At 42.3% G+C, this 17,512-nt stretch overlaps 1 protein-coding gene across 2 annotated transcripts in view; it reads left to right on the top strand.

Annotated features, from left to right (window-relative positions):
• The window catches only part of LOC115140101 (oxysterol-binding protein 2-like), an 88,334-nt gene extending 77,127 nt beyond the window's left edge, over positions 1 to 11,207 (top strand). For both annotated transcript variants that reach the window (XM_029678199.2, XM_029678200.2), the window contains 5 exons: positions 417 to 520; positions 1,879 to 1,974; positions 2,239 to 2,423; positions 2,580 to 2,800; positions 8,417 to 11,207. In XM_029678199.2, coding sequence (XP_029534059.1) covers positions 417 to 520; positions 1,879 to 1,974; positions 2,239 to 2,423; positions 2,580 to 2,800; positions 8,417 to 8,559 — 749 coding nt within the window. In that variant the 3' untranslated portion in view covers positions 8,560 to 11,207. The remainder of the gene's footprint in view (positions 1 to 416; positions 521 to 1,878; positions 1,975 to 2,238; positions 2,424 to 2,579; positions 2,801 to 8,416) is intronic.
• Positions 11,208 to 17,512: the final 6,305 nt, after the last annotated feature.

Genomic DNA, 17,512 nt, shown 5'->3' with positions numbered 1-17,512 from the left:
TACATCTCACATTCCACTGTTCTGATTTGTAAACAAGGCTGCATGGGGTTTCTGATTATACGACTCCTTGCAACCAATGGCAACCGCTATGCAAATGTTGGCCAAAGCGGATCTGATTGATTAATGCCCTAAGTGTGTGAGTGCAGGGACTTGACCTGCATTACCAGGCCAAGTCCCTGCAGGTAGGACTGACCTTGTTTACAAAGGACCCAAAATAAGAACCCCAGAATATCAACCACAACACATGTTGCCTTGTTACAGTGTAATGCCATGGTACTAATACTAAGAGAGAAGGCAAAGATATCGATTTCATTTTTGTTGTCACTCTTTCTGTGACTGCATTTCATCCCCACCACTCAATTTCTCAATTAAATCTCAATGTTCTGTCCTTTTTCCCCCCTTCCCCCTCTTCCCAGGTGCCATTCACCTGCAGTTCCACTCCAGTGAGAACCACTATGTGTGGAGGAAGGTAATCTCCACCGTGCACAACATCATCGTGGGCAAGCTGTGGATTGACCAGGTGTGTCTACTAACTACTTCATGGGGTCTACTTAGTCCCTCAGTGTGTTGGAGGGGTCCGTCTCTTTATCTCTGTAATGTAATCCAGGCCACTGGAATGAGTGTTGTGTAGAGGCAGAGTTCAATCAGAACAGAACAGCATAGCACATGAATAAGCCTGCCTGTGGTCTCTAGGGGTTTCTTCCCCTTTCATCTCGAGTAACGCCCTCCCCTCTCTCTGAGATGACCCAATTACAGTCTGTAAGTGTCTGTCTGTCTGTAGAACTACTCTGTACTCTATACCAGAGTTTCCCAAACTCTGTCCTGGGGTCCCCCCTGGATGCACATTTTGGTGTTTGCCATAGCACTACACCACTGATTCAAATCATCCAGGCTTGATGATGATTTGGTTATTTGAATAAGCTGTGTAGTGCTAGTGCCAAAAACCATACCAGTCCCTCACTGGAGGAGGAGGAGGAGAAGGAGGGAGACGTGGGCCAGGGAGTAAACTCTATCATATGGTAGAATATGGCACACTCACAAACAGCTTCTCATTAACAGTCCCTATAGCACAACTTAGTGTCAATTATATAGAGCTTCATTCTAGAATCCAATGATATCACTGAGGCTGACTGAATGTACAGACCATAGAATCAGGAATTAGAATACTAGAATGGGCATGAACCTTTTTGATGGAATAAAGGTCAGCCATTATGGTCAGGGAGATGGGTAACCATGGTTTCCCAGTGCTGTGATAAGATATTATGTAAAATAATGAATTTGAGTGAACGTATCTTCACTGTGTTTGTTAGCTAGCTAGCTTCCAGTCAAACGATCCAATAAATCCTCAGCCATACACTGGCTGGAATCTGTTGGTGATAGGACTTAGACAAGTACTGACATTGTATCATACAATAGCACAATTGAAACATTTATGTGTATAAAACCTGTATAAACTTGTTTTATAATTATAGATTATTTTAGATTGACAATAATTCTATAACACAATTTCTGAGATATCACATGCCTTACTTTTATTTTCCTGCATTAGTAAAGTCAGGATTATGCCTCTACTGCCATTCATTCCAATTAGACTGGTTTGGATTTCTCCCTGGCCAATATGGCTGTAATTGAATAAGATCTCTATGGTACAGACGCTGTTCTGATGCAGCTGTGGAATGTTGAGATGTTAGTGGTTCTTTCTCTCCTTCTGAACTCTGATGATGACTCATCAGTTGTTTCTGTATGCGATATGCGTGATTGCTATTGATGCTTACCAGCAATTCTCTCTACTATCCATTCCTCCTCTTTCGTTCTCTTTCATCCCATTCTGCCCTCGCTTCTCCCTCTTTCTCTATCCCTCCCACTGTCAATGGGTAGTCGGGGGACATTGAGATAGTCAACCACAGGACCAAGGAGACGTGCCAGCTCAAGTTCTCCCCTTACAGCTATTTCTCCAGGGATGTCCCACGCAAGGTACATGTTCCACCATCACCCTCTAATTAGCCCTGGCTGAAACCTGACTGTGGCATGATGAGCTCGTAGGGTCGGCTGTCACATTGTTGTGTGCTACCCCCTGCTGGATAGTACAAGCAAATGTATCATTTTTGAATGGACTATTCTTTCATAATAGTTGTTTATGATAAACTATAGAGGTATATTGTATTATTTTCAACATAAGGTTTGATACATTTCCTCACCCCCCTCTCTTCTATCTCTCTGTGTGTGTGTGTTGTCCAGGTGACAGGGGTGGTGTCAGACAGTGGAGGGCAGGCCCACTATATCCTGTCTGGCACGTGGGACGATAAGATCGAGAGCTCCAAGATCGTCCAGAGCAGCAAAGGGGGCAGTGGCTCCGAGGGCAAGCAGAAGACTGTCTACCAGACCCTGTCCCCCAAACTACTGTGGAAGAAATACCCTCTCCCGTAAGCACTGCCCAGCACAACAGTTTATACAGTAACATAGATCACGCACTGAGCCTATGATGCACCTTACACAGAAACACTGACTTGTAAAGAAGAGTACATTACAGAGCAACTCCCCCACTTCCTCCCTAATCCTGTTCTCTCTCCCTCCGTCAGGGATAACGCTGAGAACATGTACTTCTTCTCCTCGCTGGCGCTGACGCTGAATGAGCCGGAGGATGGGGTGGGGCTGACGGACAGCCGGCTGAGACCGGACCAGAGGCTGATGGAAGCGGGGAGATGGGACGAGGCCAACTCTGAGAAACAGAGATTAGAGGAGAAACAGAGAGCTGTGAGGAGGAGGAGAGAGGCAGAGGCCACAGATGCACTGGACAACGGTAAGACATCGAGAAAGTGGGCAGGGTGGAGAGAAAGGTAAAGGGAGAGTTGATAAAGAAAAAGACTGATAGAAAGGGGCTGGGTGGAGAAGTGGGGAGAGAGGACACTTCAGACATTCCAGAAGTAGGCCTGGATTGATTGAGGGATTTCTATAAAGGTATTTTCTTCAGTCACATAACTTTGAATCATTCCTCCAGGTCCCATGACCTTTATGTCAATTATTATGAGGATAACAGTATTACCTGAAGTGAGCCTCACGACAAATGGAGGGGTAATGACAGGTCAAGTAGAGGAAAAGAACAGATTAGGATTGAAGTGAAGAGCTACTGAAGGCTACTAGGGGAAGATTGTAGAGAGAGGACACAACAGACACTTCTAATCCTGGTAACATTGTTATAGTCCAACACTCTGTAGCGCTGTGACCTATTGTAGGCTGTAGTTGATGTACCCATGACACGTCTCTCTTTTCCTTCCTCTGTTGCTGGTCAGAGTGTGATTATGATGACTCTGGTGAGTGGGGCTGGCCTGGCCCTGTTGTGCATCACCCTCCCCCACCCCCATATTTTTATGTTGACCCTCCCATTTGTGGTGGGAAACGTACCCAGTTGTCATACTTAAGTAAAAGTAAAGATACACAATATATACAAAGTATGTGGACACCCCTTCAAATTAGTGGATTTGGCTATTTCAGCCACACCGTTGCTGACAGGTGTATAAAATAGAGCACACAGCCATGCAATCTCCATGGACAAACAGTGGCAGTAGAATGGCCTTACTGAAGAGCTCAGTGACTTTCAACGTGGCACCGTCATAGGATGCTACCTTTCCAACAAGTCAATTCTTAACATTTCTGCCCTGCTAGAGCTGCCCCGGTCAACTGTAAGTGCTGTTATTGTGATGTGAAAAAGTCTAGGCGCAACAAACGAATCAGCCGCGATGTGGTAGGCCACACAAGCTCACGGAACGGGACTGGCGAGTGCTGAAGTGCGTAGCACGTAAAAAGCATGTCTGTCCTCAGTTGCAACACTCACTACTGAGTTCCAAACTGCCTCTGGAAGCAATGTCAGCACAAGAACTGTTCGTTGGGAGCTTAATGAAATGGATTTCCATGGCTAAGCAAGCCGCACACAAGCCTAAGATCACCATGCACAATACCAAGTGTCTGCTGGAGTGGTGTAAAGCTCGCCGCCATTGGACTCTGGAGCAGTGGAAATGCGTTTTCTGGAGTGATGAATCACGCTTCACCATCTGGCAGTCCGACGGACAAAACGCTACCTGCCCCAATGCATAGCGCCAAATGTAAAGTTTGGTGGAGGAGGAATATTGGTCTGGGGCTGTTTTTCATGGTTTGGGCTAGGCCCCTTAGTTCCAGTGAAGGGAGATCTTAACGCTACAGCACACAATGACATCCTAGACGATTCTGAGGAAGGCCCTTTCCTGTTTCACTATGACAGTGCCCCCATGCACAAAGCGAGGTCATACAGAAATGGTTTGTCGAGATCGGTGTAAGAACTTGACTGGCCTGCACAGAGCCCTTAACCCCATCGAACACCTCTGGGATGAATTCGACCGCCGACTGCGAATAGGGCCTAATCGCCCAACATCAGTGCCCGACCTCACTAATGCTCTTGGGGCTGAATGGAAGCAAGTCTCTGCCGCAATGTTCCAACATCTAGTGGAAAGCCTTCCCAGCTGAGTGGAGGCTGTTATAGCAGAAAAGGGGGTGCAACTCTATATTAATGATTTTGGAATAAGATGTTCATCGAGCAAGTGTCCACATACTTTTTGTAGTGTACCTTAATAGAAAATGACTCAAGTAAAAGTGAATGTCACCCAGTAATATACTACTTGAGTAAAAGTGTAATAGTATCTGGTTTAAAATGTACAGCGGTGGAAAAAGTACTTCATTTTCATAAATGAGTCAAAGTAAAAGCTAGACATCAAATTCCTTATTTTCGGCAAACTAGATGGCACGATTGTCTCTTTAAAAAAACATTTTATTTTTAAAGAGAAAGGGGCACAGTCCAACTCTCAGACATAATATACAAAGTATTTGTGTTTAGTCCACCAGATCAGACACAGTAGGGATGAAAAGGCGTTATATTGATAGGTGTGTGAATTGGACCATATTGATGTCCTCCTGCCTGAGAATTCTAAATGTAACAAGTACTTTCGGGCATCAGGGAAAATGTATGGGAGTAAAAAGTACATATTTTCTTTTGGAATGTAGTGGAGTAAAAGTTGTCAAATATAAATGGTAAAGTACAGATCCCCCAAAAAACGACTTCAGTAGTACTTCAAAGTATTTTTTACTTAGTTACTTTATGCCACTGCTGTGTGGTTATGACAGCGTTCCAGGTTGTCTTTTTTGCAGTCACGCTGCACATCTCAGATCAAATCAAATGTATTTAGAAAGCCCTTTTTACATCAGCAAATGTCAGAAAGTGCTTATACAGAAACCCAGCCTAAAACCCCAAACAGCAAGCAATGCAGATGTAGAAGCACAGTTGCTAGGAAAAACTCTCTAGAAAGGCAGGAACCTAGGGAGAAACCTACAGAGGAACCAGGCTCTGAGGGGGGGCCAGTCCTCTTCTGGCTGTGCCGGATAGAGAGGAACCAGGCTCTGAGGGGGGGCCAAGTCCTCTTCTGGCTGTGCGAAGGGGAGATGATAACAGAACATGGCCATTTAAGACCAGGTTTTTGTTCAACATGTTCAAACGTTCATAGATGACCAGCAGGGTCAAATAATAATCACAGTGTATGTAGAGGGTGCACCAGGTCAGTATCTAAGGACTAAATGTCAGTTGGCTTTTCATAGCCAAGCATTCAGAGGTCGAGACAGCAGGTGCGGTAGGCAGAAAAATTGAAACTGGAACAGCAGCAGAACCAGGTGGACTGGGGACAGCCAGGAGTCGTCAGGCCAGAAAGTCCTGAGGCATGGTTCAAGGGCTCTGGTCCTCCAGGGGGAGCATACTTAAATTCACACAGGACACCAGATAAGACAAGAGAATTACGCCAGATATAACAGACTGACCCTAGCCCCCCGGCACATAGACTATTGCAGCAAAGATACTGGAGGCTGAGACAGTTGGGGTTGGGGGACACTGTGGCACCATCTGACGATACCCTCGGAAAGGGCCAACCAGGCAGGATATAACCCCACCTAATTTGCCAAAGCACTGTCCCCAGTACACAGCCCCCACACCACTAGAGGGATATCAACAGACCACCAACTCACTACCCTGAGACAAGGCTGAGTATAGCCCACGAAGATCTCCTCTACTATACGAGCCCAAAGGGGGCACAAAAGCAGACAGGAAGATCATGTCTGTGACTAAACCCACTCAACTGATGCACCCCTCATAGGGACGGCAACAAAGTGACTCAGCCCCCGTAGTAGAGTCAGAGGCAGAGAATCCCAGTGGCGAGAGGGGAGGCGGCCAGGCAGAGACGACAAGGGCAGTTCGTTGCTCCAGTGCCTTGTAATTCACCTTCACACCCTTGGGCCAGACTACACTTAGAGATGAGTCTTCAGTAAAGACTTAAAGGTTGAGACCGAGTCTGCGTCTCTCACATGGATAGGTAGACCATTCCATAAAAATGTAGCTCTATAGGAGAAAGCCCTGCCTCCAGCTGTTTGCTTAGACATTCTAGGGACAATAAGGAGGCCTGCGTCTTGTGACCGTAGCGTACGTGCAGGTACAGCTGAAGTCAGAAGTTTACATACACTTAGGTTGGAGTCATTAAACTCGTTTTTCAACCACTCCACAAATTTCTTGTTAACAAGCTATAGTTTTGGCAAGTCGGTTAGGACATCTACTTTCTGCATGACACAAGTAATTTTTCCAACAATTGTTTACAGACAGATTTTCACGTATAATTCACTGTATCACAATTCCAGTGGGTCAGATGTTTACATACACTAAGTTTACTGTGCCTTTAAACAGCTTGGAAAAATCCAGAAAATGATGTCATGGCTTTGGAAGCTTCTGATAGACTAATTGACATAATTTGACTCAATTGGAGGTGTACCTGTGGATGTATTTCAAGGCCTACCTTCAAACTCAGTGCCTCTTTGCTTGACATCATGGGAAAATCAAGTCTGGTTCATCCTTGGGAGCAATTTCCAAATGCCTGAACGTACCACGTTAATCTGTACAAACAACTGCACATGGGGACATAGATCATACTTTTTAGAGAAATGTCCTCTGGTCTGATGAAACAAAAATAGGACTATTTGGCCATAATGACCATCGTTATGCTTGGAGGAAACAGGAGAAGGCTTGCAAGCCGAAGAACACCATCCCAACCATTAAGCCCGGGGGTGGCAGCATCATGTTGTGGGGGTGCTTTGCTGCAGGAGGGACTGGTGCACTTCACTAAATAGATGGCATCATGAGGAATTGAAAATGATGTGTATATATTGAAGCAACATCTCAAGACATCAGTCAGGAAGTTAAAGCTTGGTCGCAAATGGGTCTTCCAAATAGACAATGACCCCAAGCATACTTCCAAAGTTGTGGCAAAATGGCTTAAGGACAACGAAGTCAAGGTATCGGAGTGGCCATCACAAAGCCCTGACCTCAATCCTATAGAGGATTTGTGGGCAAAAGTGAAAAAGCGTGTGTGAGCAAGGAGGCCTACAAACCTGACTCAGTTACACCAGCTCTGTCAGGAGGAATGAGCTAAAATTCACCCAACTTATTGTGGGAAGCTTGTGGAAGGCTACCCAAAACGTTTGACCCAAGTTAAACAATTTAAAGGCAATGCTACCAAATACTAATTGAGTGTATGTAAACTTCTGACCCACTGGGAATGTGATGAAGCAAATAAAAGCTTACATAAATCATTCTCTCTACTATTATTCTGACATTTAACATCCTTAAAATAAAGTGGTGATCCTAACCTAAGACAGAGAATTTTTACTAGGATTAAATGTCAGGAATTGAGAAAAACTGAGTCTAAATGTATTTGGCTAAAGTGTATGTAAACTTCTGACTTCAACTGTATGTACAGCAGGACCAAATCGGAGAGATAGGTAGGAGCAAGTCCATGTAATGCTTTGTAGGTTAGCAGTAAAAACCTGGAAATCAGCCCTTGCCTTAACAGGAAGCCAGTGTAGAGGTTAGCACTGGAAGAATATGATCAAATGTTGGGCTTCTAGTCAAGATTCTAGCAGCAGTTTTTAGCACTAACTGAAGTTTATTTAGTGCTTTATCTGGGTAGCTGGAGAATCAAGTATTGCAGTAGTCTAATCTAGAAGTGATGAAAGCATGGATTAGCTCTTCTGCATCATTTTTGCACAAAAAGCTTCAGAATTTTGCAAATGTACAAATATGGAAAAAACTGATAATCATGACTGCAATAAAGATGACCTGGAAGGCGTTCTTTGTATGGGGTCTGCATGCTGACTGCTTCTCCCTTGTACCCACTGGTCCAGACTATGACCCGGTGCTGCTGCCATATGCCCTTTTCATTCAGACTTGACTTGGCCCTACTATGCCTGTACTGTTTCAGACAGACATAGAGGTGTCTAATGTGTGGGAGTGACAGTAAACCATACAGAATAACTCCCTGAGCCCTTAATTTGAGTGACGCTTGTGTCTCTTCCCCAGGTCGAGAGTATGAGGGCTTCCAGCCACAGTGGTTCCACAAGAGGAAGAACGCCATCACTGGGGAGACAACCTTTGTGTACAAGGGTGGATACTGGGAGGCTAAGGACAGTCAGGACTGGAGTACGTGCTCTGAAATCTTCTAAGCCTAGACCAGACCCATCCTACCCCATCACTGGACCCACCCAGGCCCAGGAGACTGCTCCACCACTGGCCCTGGAGGAATGGGGGTCTGGATGTGGACCTCTGTGTGCATGAGAATGTGAATGTCTCACACACTCACAACACAGTGTACCTCCCCATGTACACACAGAGGTCATATTTTTTACAGAGTCAAGGGAGAGAAGGGACCTTTTCTAGATCCTACCCTGACCTAACACTGAGCTGTGTGGGGGTGTGTGAGAGAGATGGGAGATTGAATACCATAGAAAAGGGGCCCCATAGAGACTTCCAAAAGAATCAGGTGCTCCACACACGCTACCCACAATGCACCTTTCCTCTGCTCAGCACATCTGTTTCTAGGGGTTTTAGTGATTGAACAGCAACCCATCTAAATCAGTTCTCCTCTCCTCCACTTGTATACTGGGATGAGATGAAGTCCATCCTGTCTAACGGACAGATGGACGGACAGACAGAGAGACAAAAATAATGCTTCATATATATATACACACACAAACTACCAGTCAAAAGTTTGGACACACCTACTCAATCAAGGGTTTTTCTTTATTTTTGACTATTTTCTACATTGTAAAATAATAGTGAAGACATCAAAACAATGAAATAACACACATGGAATCATGTAGTAACCAAAAAAGGGTTAAACAAATCCAAATATATTTGAGATTCTTCAAAGTAGCCTTTGCCTTGATGACAGCTTTGTACACTCTTGGCATTCTCTCAAACAGCTTCACCTGGAATGCTTTTCCAACAGTCTTGAAGGAGTTCCCACATGCTGAGCATTTGTTGGCTGCTTTTCCTTCACTCTGCGGTCCAACTCATCTCAAACCATCTCAATTGGGTTGAGGTCGGGTGATTGTGGAGGCCAGGTCATCTGATGCAGCACTCCATAACTCTCCTTGGTCAAATAGCCCTTACACAGCCTGGAGGTGTGTTTTGGGTCATTGTCCTTTTGAAAAGGAAATGATAGTCCCACTAAGCGCAAACCAGATGGGATGGCGTATCGCTGCAGAAAGCTGTGGTTGCCGTGCTGGTTAAGTGTGCCTTGAATTCTAAATAAATGACAGTGTCACCAGCAAATCACCCCCACGCCATCACACCACCTCATCCATGCTTTACAGTGGGAACCACACATGCAGAGATCATCTGTTCACCTACTCTGCGTCTCACAAAGACAGCGGTTGGAACCAAAAATGGCAAATTTGTACTCATCAGACCAATGGACAGATCTAATGCCCATTGCTCGTGTTTCTTGGTCCAAGCAAGTCTCTTCTTCTTATTGGTGTCCTTTAGTAGTGGTTTCTTTGCAGCAACTCAACCATGAAGGCCTGATGCACACAGTCTCCTCTGAACAGTTGATGTTGAGATGTGTCTGTTACTTGGACTCAATTATTTATTTGGGTTGCAATCTGTTAATTCGAATGAATTTATCCTCTGCAGCAAAGGTAACTCCGGGTCTTCCTTTCCTGTGGCGGTCCTCATGAGAGCCAGTTTCATCATAGCGCTTGAGGGTTTTTGCAACTGCACTTGAAGAAACTTTCAAAGTTCTTGAAATTTTCCAGATCGATTGGCCTTTGTGTCTTAAAGTAATGGTGGACTGTCGTTTCTCTTTTCTTATTTGATCTTTCCATAATATGAACTTGGTATTTTACCAAATAGGACTATCTTCTGTATACCACCCCTACCTTGTCACAACACAACTGATTGGCTCAAACGCATTAAGAAGGAAAGAAAGTCCATAAATGTACTTTTAACAAGGCACACCTGTTAATTGAAATGCATTCCAGGTGACTACCTCATGAAGCTGGTTGAGAGAATGCCAAGACTGTGCAAAGCTGTCATCGAGGCAAAGGGTGGCTACTTTGAAGAATCTGAAATATATATATATATATATATTTGGATTTGTTTAACACTTTTTTGGTTACTACATGATTCCATATGTGTTATTTCATAGCTTTGATGTCTTCACTATTATTCAATGTAGAAAATACACACACACATATATATAACAATACCCATTTTAGCCATTTATATATTTATTTTTAGGAACTCAGTCAGGGTCTCAATTTACTAATGAGAGAAATAATAGTAGAATACACCAGGTGCAATTTCAAAATGTGGTTGTGCTTCAGCAGTTTTTAACTTTTTATGTCAGTCACTGACAGTCACTCAATTAGCCATGTCAGCTAGCAATTTTAGATTGGTAGCTTGTCTAGCCAGCTATCTAACTTATAGTAATCATGGTCGAATACTGACTGGGCACACAAGGCATTTGCCCAGGGGCCCTGACTTCCAGGGGGCCCCCATTTGATTTTGTTAGTCATTCTCACTCAGATATCATATTAACATGGCATTCAAACTGAAAAGATTTCTATCCACCCCATGGCAAAATGGGTAGAATTGCATGAAATGTGCTGTTAAACTGCAACATTTTCTCTCTGCCCCATGGGAAAATGTGTAGAATTGCAGGAAATTAACTTTAAAATGAACATTTGTCTCTTCACCGTTAAGTGGGGGATAGGGCTGGGCGATATATCGAATTAATTAGATTAATTCGAATGTATGTTTTTGCGCAATATTCCAAATGCCTGTATCACAAGAATATTTTTTGATTTTATGAGCGTTTATGTCCGCTTGTTCTCATCTCTTTCTGGTCTCGTCTCCTTCACTCCTGTGCTGTGTGCGTGCACCTTCCCATTTACACCAGAGTATTGGATATAATGATGAAATGCTCGTGTCTCCGCCCTGACAATGGGAGTCGTTTTCGCAAAGGCAGGAAGGCAGGCGACAAGCTTAGATCCAAATTAAGACCATAGAACCGCATTTTCTTTGGGAGGACCGATTTTGGCGAGAGCGAAAACTCTTGCTTCGCCTCTTCCTCTCTGTTTACACACACACACACATACCAAGACCCTCCCCTTTCCACTTACAACAAAGCTGAGAGATCACTAATTCCTCTCTGACAAGAGGTTTCAACTCGCTATATGCATTTGAGCTTTGGTCCCACAAAATCGATCATATGGACACGGAAACACATTGGGACATAATTGTACTGTAATAGAGGACACGTTAACATTTCTAACCATACCCTTTTTATGTCTCAAATATTCAAATTGATCGCAGAGCAATCACTACTAAAACAGGAGTATCAATGAACATTGATTCTGGAAAATGAATGCTCAGTTTGCCGTGCGGTATCACGTTCCACTAGTAGCATTTTAGCCAAAGACTGTTATACTAGCTGTCTAGTCTATGCTTAATGCACATTTATAAAACACAAAACGCAATTATATAAGGAATGGGCAACTCGTTTTCATTCGGGGAAATACGGTAGGCCACTTGATTTCAACAAAGTGGGCAGGCTAGCATGCTGTTCAAACGGAAGGGTGTGCTCATAACAATACAACTGTTATGCCTTGTTAGCTAGCAAATATATCCAAGTTTGCTAAACTTAAAATATTAAGATTAGCTGGCTACTCACTAGCACGTGCTTATGAGACCTGTGTTAGTTTTCGATAATGCCTGCTACAAGAAGTTAGTCATTATTAGTGGATGTGCATTATGCATGGTTCTGGTTAAATTTGTAACGAAAATGCCATTTTCATAGACCGACTTGAAAGCCAGAGAAGTGATTCTTGCAAAAAAACTGATTTAAACTATTTTGATAAAATAATTCAATTATTAGTGGGTCTTATAGTTGTGAAATACTTTATATATTTAGCCTGGGTATAATATCAGAAGCCCTGAATTAATTTGATTATTGCTGACTGTTTGAAATGCAGTGTATTTGACCCAACCAAATCTCGCTTATGGCCCCCAAAAGGATGGACATTTATTTTGACCCCTATTTTATTAAGTGGTATTGAGAATGTGCAGTAGGTACAGACTCCAAAGCTTCAGTTACTTCTCCATCTATGTCTGTGCCTGGTAAACAACTTAAATGCACTCTGTTCTTTTCTCCATTGCAGGAGGAACCAGGTTTAGACCTACATTGCCCTGAAAAAGTATTTTCCCCTTTCAAATGTTCTCTACTTTTGCATAGTTTTGATACAGAATGTAATCAGATCTTCAACCAAAACCTAATATTAGATCAAGGGAACCTGAGTGAACAAATAACACAGCAATGACATACTCATTTCATTAAACAAAGTTTAAAGTGCAACATCCAATGCCCCTGTGTGAAAAAGTAATTGCCCCCTTACACTTAATAACTGGTTGTGCCACCTTAAGCTGCAATGACTCCAACCAAACACTTCCTGTAGTTGTTCATCAGTCTCTCACGTCGCTTCCTTCCATGCAGAACTGCTGTAACTCAGCGAAATTTGTGGATTTTCAAGCATGAACTGCCACAACATCCAAAAAGTTATACCTTTTAATCATCTGCCCATAGTACATTCTTCGAAGATTCCTGTTGATCAGGTGCTTTTTGGCCCGACATATGTCCCATTATGCCTGGCGGAAACCAAACACTGCATTCCACAGCAAGAACCTCATACCAATGGTCAAGCATGGTGGTGGTAGTGTGATAGTGTGGGGATGCTTTGCTGCCTCAGGACCTGATCGACTTGCCTTAATAGAAGGAACCATGAATTTTGCTCTCTATCAGACAATTCTACAGAAGAATGTCATGCAGCAAGACAATGAATGATCCGAAAGACACAATCAAATCTACATGAAAATAGCTATATAAAAAAATGTAATAAAAAACATTGATGTTTTGGAAAGACCTAGTCAAAGTCCAGACCTAATCCCAATTGAGATGTTGTGGTAGGACTTGAAACGAGCAGTTCAAGCTTGAAAACCCACAAATGTCGCTGAGTTAAAGCAGTTCTGCATGCAAGAGTGGGCCAAAACTCCTCCACAGCGACGTGAGATACTGATGAACAACTACAGGAAGTGTTTGGTATCAGCCATTGCAGCTAAAGTTGGCACAACCAGTTATTGAGTGTAAGGGGGCAATTACATTTCCACACAGGGAAGTTGGGTGTTGCATAACTTTAATTAAATACATAAAATAAGCATTCATTTGTTATTTGTAAGCTTGGGTTTTGGTTGAAGATCTGATAACATTCTGTATCAAAAATAGAGAAAATCAGAAAGTGGGCAAATACTTCTTCACGGCACTGTACATACAGTATAACCATATTAGATGTTGAGTGACATGGTCCCAAGGCTGCTTCCTCTGTTAGCAGCAGCTATAGGGACTCTGATAGTTAAATACATGTAACCTTTATTTAACTAGGCAAATATAATCATATAAACAGTTGATTGAGGCCCGTATTCAACGACCTGTCTGGAGTTGCTCTCGGACGGAGTTCGCTCAGAGAGAACCACACAACCAGAGTTCTTTTCCTCACACACACTAGGTATGTTGTGATATATTACCATCCAAACACTGTCCCACTTTCACTCCACTGGTAATTGAAGCTGTATCTATGGAGGTAAATGAGCACTTTTCACTGTAGGTTTCCACAGCCTAATCCATATCTGTGTTGATGTTGAGGAGTCTTCAGCCTGGGCACTGCACACACCCAGTCCTTTGGTGCTTTACCATTGAAACACATATAACACTTATATTGTGCAGTGAGTCATTTACAGGATATAAAGTGTATTGTAGCTAGAATCTACACACCAATTACTCATCCCTAAAACTAATCCATCATCCCACACATTAATATCTAGGCAGAGTGTGAATTCTAAACCACAGTGTATAGTTCTACAGCCTACGTGAAAGATCAGTCTGCTCTGGACCTGTATATTGCATTTATACAGAACTGTCTGATGTTGCTATAGCGCTGAAGAAAGCCCATGGTGGCTACTGACAGCATATTGGCATCTTACTACAGACAGACAGCATGCTGCTCAGGCCTCCCATAGCACACCACTGTTCAGTGAGCTGCAGCCAGGGAGGGCTGCTAGTGGGGACACTGACTCCCAGGCACTGATCCAGGTTCACCTGAGCTTAAACCTGGTCCTGAATCCCAGTGTTGAAGAGCTGTGGACAGGCTGATCTGGGATCAGCTGGTGAAGACACTGTCAGTCTTTTGCCTTTAAGAAACTGAATAAGGGAGAAGTCCCCTGACTTGTGCACTTCATGTCTTAGGGGAGATGATTATTTTGTAATTACTGTTAGGAATGTAGAATTTGGGCTGGAAGTATTGTACCCACTGTCTGGCCTTCTGTGTGTATATTTTGTGATAAGATAATACCAAGACAATAATATGATTATAAAACGAAGAGAGAATAATAAGTTGTGTGTAGTTGAAATCTGAAGTTTTAATTAAAATGTACTGTAAAATGTACCTTTTAATCCAAATTGATCCAGCCAGTTAGAAGTTGATTCTAACTAGTGCCCACGGTTTGGTTGCATATTTAATGTTTTATATTAAAAGAGACTTACACACTGAACATAATTTTTATACAAAGTTCTTGATACTGGCATAGTGTTTACTTGGTTTAGATTTAAAGTTCACAAACAAACAATCACATTCTGATGTGGCCCTTAAGGTTTCTGAGGGCAGCTACAGGGATCTGGCATGTGCTCTGGAGGACAGTGGCAGACTCACAGAATACCATTCTCAACCCAACATATTGAGCTAGAGGGGTTGCTGGGAGTGATGTGATAAACATAGCATGCAAACTATACTGAACAAAAATATAAATGCAACATGTAAAGTGTTGGTTTCATGAGCTGAAATAAAAGAGCGGAGAAATGTTACATACGCACAAAAAGCGTATTTCTCAAAAATGTTGTGCACAAATTTATTTACATCTCTGTTAGTGAGCATTTCTCCTTTGCCAAGTAAATCCATCCACCTGATAGGTGTGACATAACAAGATGCTGATTAAACAGCATGATCATTACACAGGCGCACCTTGTTCTGGGGACAATAAAAGGCCACTCTAAAATGTGCTGTTTTGTCACACAGCACAATGCCACAGATGTCTCAAGTTTTGAGTGTGCATGCAATTGGCATGCTGACTGCAGGAATGTCCACCAGAACTGTTGCCAGAGGATTTAATGTTAATTTCTCTACCATAAGCCGCCTCAACCTCGTTTTAGAGAATTTGGCAGTATATCCAACCAGCCTCACAACCGCAGACCACACCAGCCCAGGATCTCCACATCTGGCTTCTTTACCTGAGGGATCATCTGGGACAAGCCACCCAGACAGCTGATGAAACTGAGGAGTATTTCTGTCTGTAATAAAGCCATTTTTGTGGGGGAAAACTCGTTCTGATTGGCTGGGCCTGGCTCCCAAGTGGGTGGTCTTATACCTTGCCAGGCCTACCCATAGTTGCGCCCCTGCCCAGTCATGTGAAATCCATAGTTTAGGGCGTAAACCATTTAATTGACTGATTTCCTTATATGAACTATAATGTTAAAAATGTTACGTGCTTCATTTATATTTTTGTTCAGTATAGAAACTGTCAAGTGCTGAATGAAATTCTACCCCAATTACATTTTCGTAATTTAGCAGATTCTCTTATCCAGAGCGACTTAGAGTAGTAAGTGCATACATTTTAAAATGTTTTTTTCATGCTCCCAACTGTTTTTCAGTTCAACTACCCTCCTCCACCTGAAGCCTGTAATATCAAGCCTAAAAGGTTTAGAGAATTAGTGACTAGTGATTGTTACAAGCACATTCTGTCCAGGCACTTATTCTCTTTAACCCCCTGAACAACAGCCTTCATTTTCTGCACTATTTATTTTTGGTTCCAGTCTATCCACTTTGTACCCATTACCTTTCAGCAGACACAGAGGCACTCATACATTAGTCACATAACTATAACACACATAAACACACACATGCAGACAAGCACATGTATAAGTACTGACCACATTGGCGAGAACAGTAGATTATTAGTGGAACAAATCAAGGTGTAAAATAGGATGACATGGTTCCCCACATTGGAATGAACTAAACTGGACACAATCCCAGTAAGGGGTTTTAGTGTTGCTGTATTGTAAATGTGTCATTGTATAGATAATACTATACCGTCATGTACAGTATTACTGGGTGACAAACAGTATTGAAATGTGGGGAAGAAAGTATAGGATGTGCAGGTCAAGTATTACTGTTTTTTCTCAATGATCAACTCCTTATAGATTTAGTTGAATATGTTGGGTTTGAAACATAGTGATTTTTTATATATTAATATACATATATTTTGAATGATAATATAAACACATCATACATTTTAATCCATTTATTTTGAATATCTAATATCTAATATCTCAAAAATGGGTGTGTGTGTGTTGATAGCCAGCACGTGTAAGAGACTGATTAGATGACTTATTCATTCATGGCAGGTAGCCTAGTGGTTAGAGCGTTGGGACAGTAACTGAAAAGTTGCTGGATCGAATCCCTGAGCTAACAAGGTAAAAATCTGTCGTTCTGCCCCTGAACAAGGCAGTTAACCCACTGTTCCCCGGCAGACCGTTATTGTAAATATGAATTTGTTTTTAACTGACTTGCCTAGTTAAATAAAAGGTCAAATTTTTAAAAAATAATAATGAAAAATTGGGTTATAAAAGATGGTCATCTCTGATCTGTGCAGAAAGGAAAAACAGAACAACTGAAGTGTCAGTGCAGATGGTACTGAAGCCTAAAATACTATTTGCCTGCCTTCCTAATGAAAGACACTTCGTTTTTTTTTTCACCCAACAACACATAATCCATAATGGTTTGATTTAGCTTTAATATCAATGCTTTGTTTTTGTTGTATTTTTTGTCTTTCATTTACAGACTATTTGTATGTATGTGCAATAAAATGTGTGTATATCTAAGATGTACAGCACCAGTCAATAGTTTGGACACACCTACTCATTCAAGGGTTTTTCTTCATTTTTAGTTTTATTCAACAATGTAGAAAAAAAAGTATGAAATAACACATATGGAATCATGTAGTAACCAAAAA

Source organism: Oncorhynchus nerka, linkage group LG13, assembly GCF_034236695.1.
Source record: "Oncorhynchus nerka isolate Pitt River linkage group LG13, Oner_Uvic_2.0, whole genome shotgun sequence".
NCBI classification, from domain to species: domain Eukaryota; kingdom Metazoa; phylum Chordata; class Actinopteri; order Salmoniformes; family Salmonidae; genus Oncorhynchus; species Oncorhynchus nerka.
Note: the sequence above shows the minus strand (reverse complement) of the source record. Positions and strands in the feature narration are given on the sequence as shown.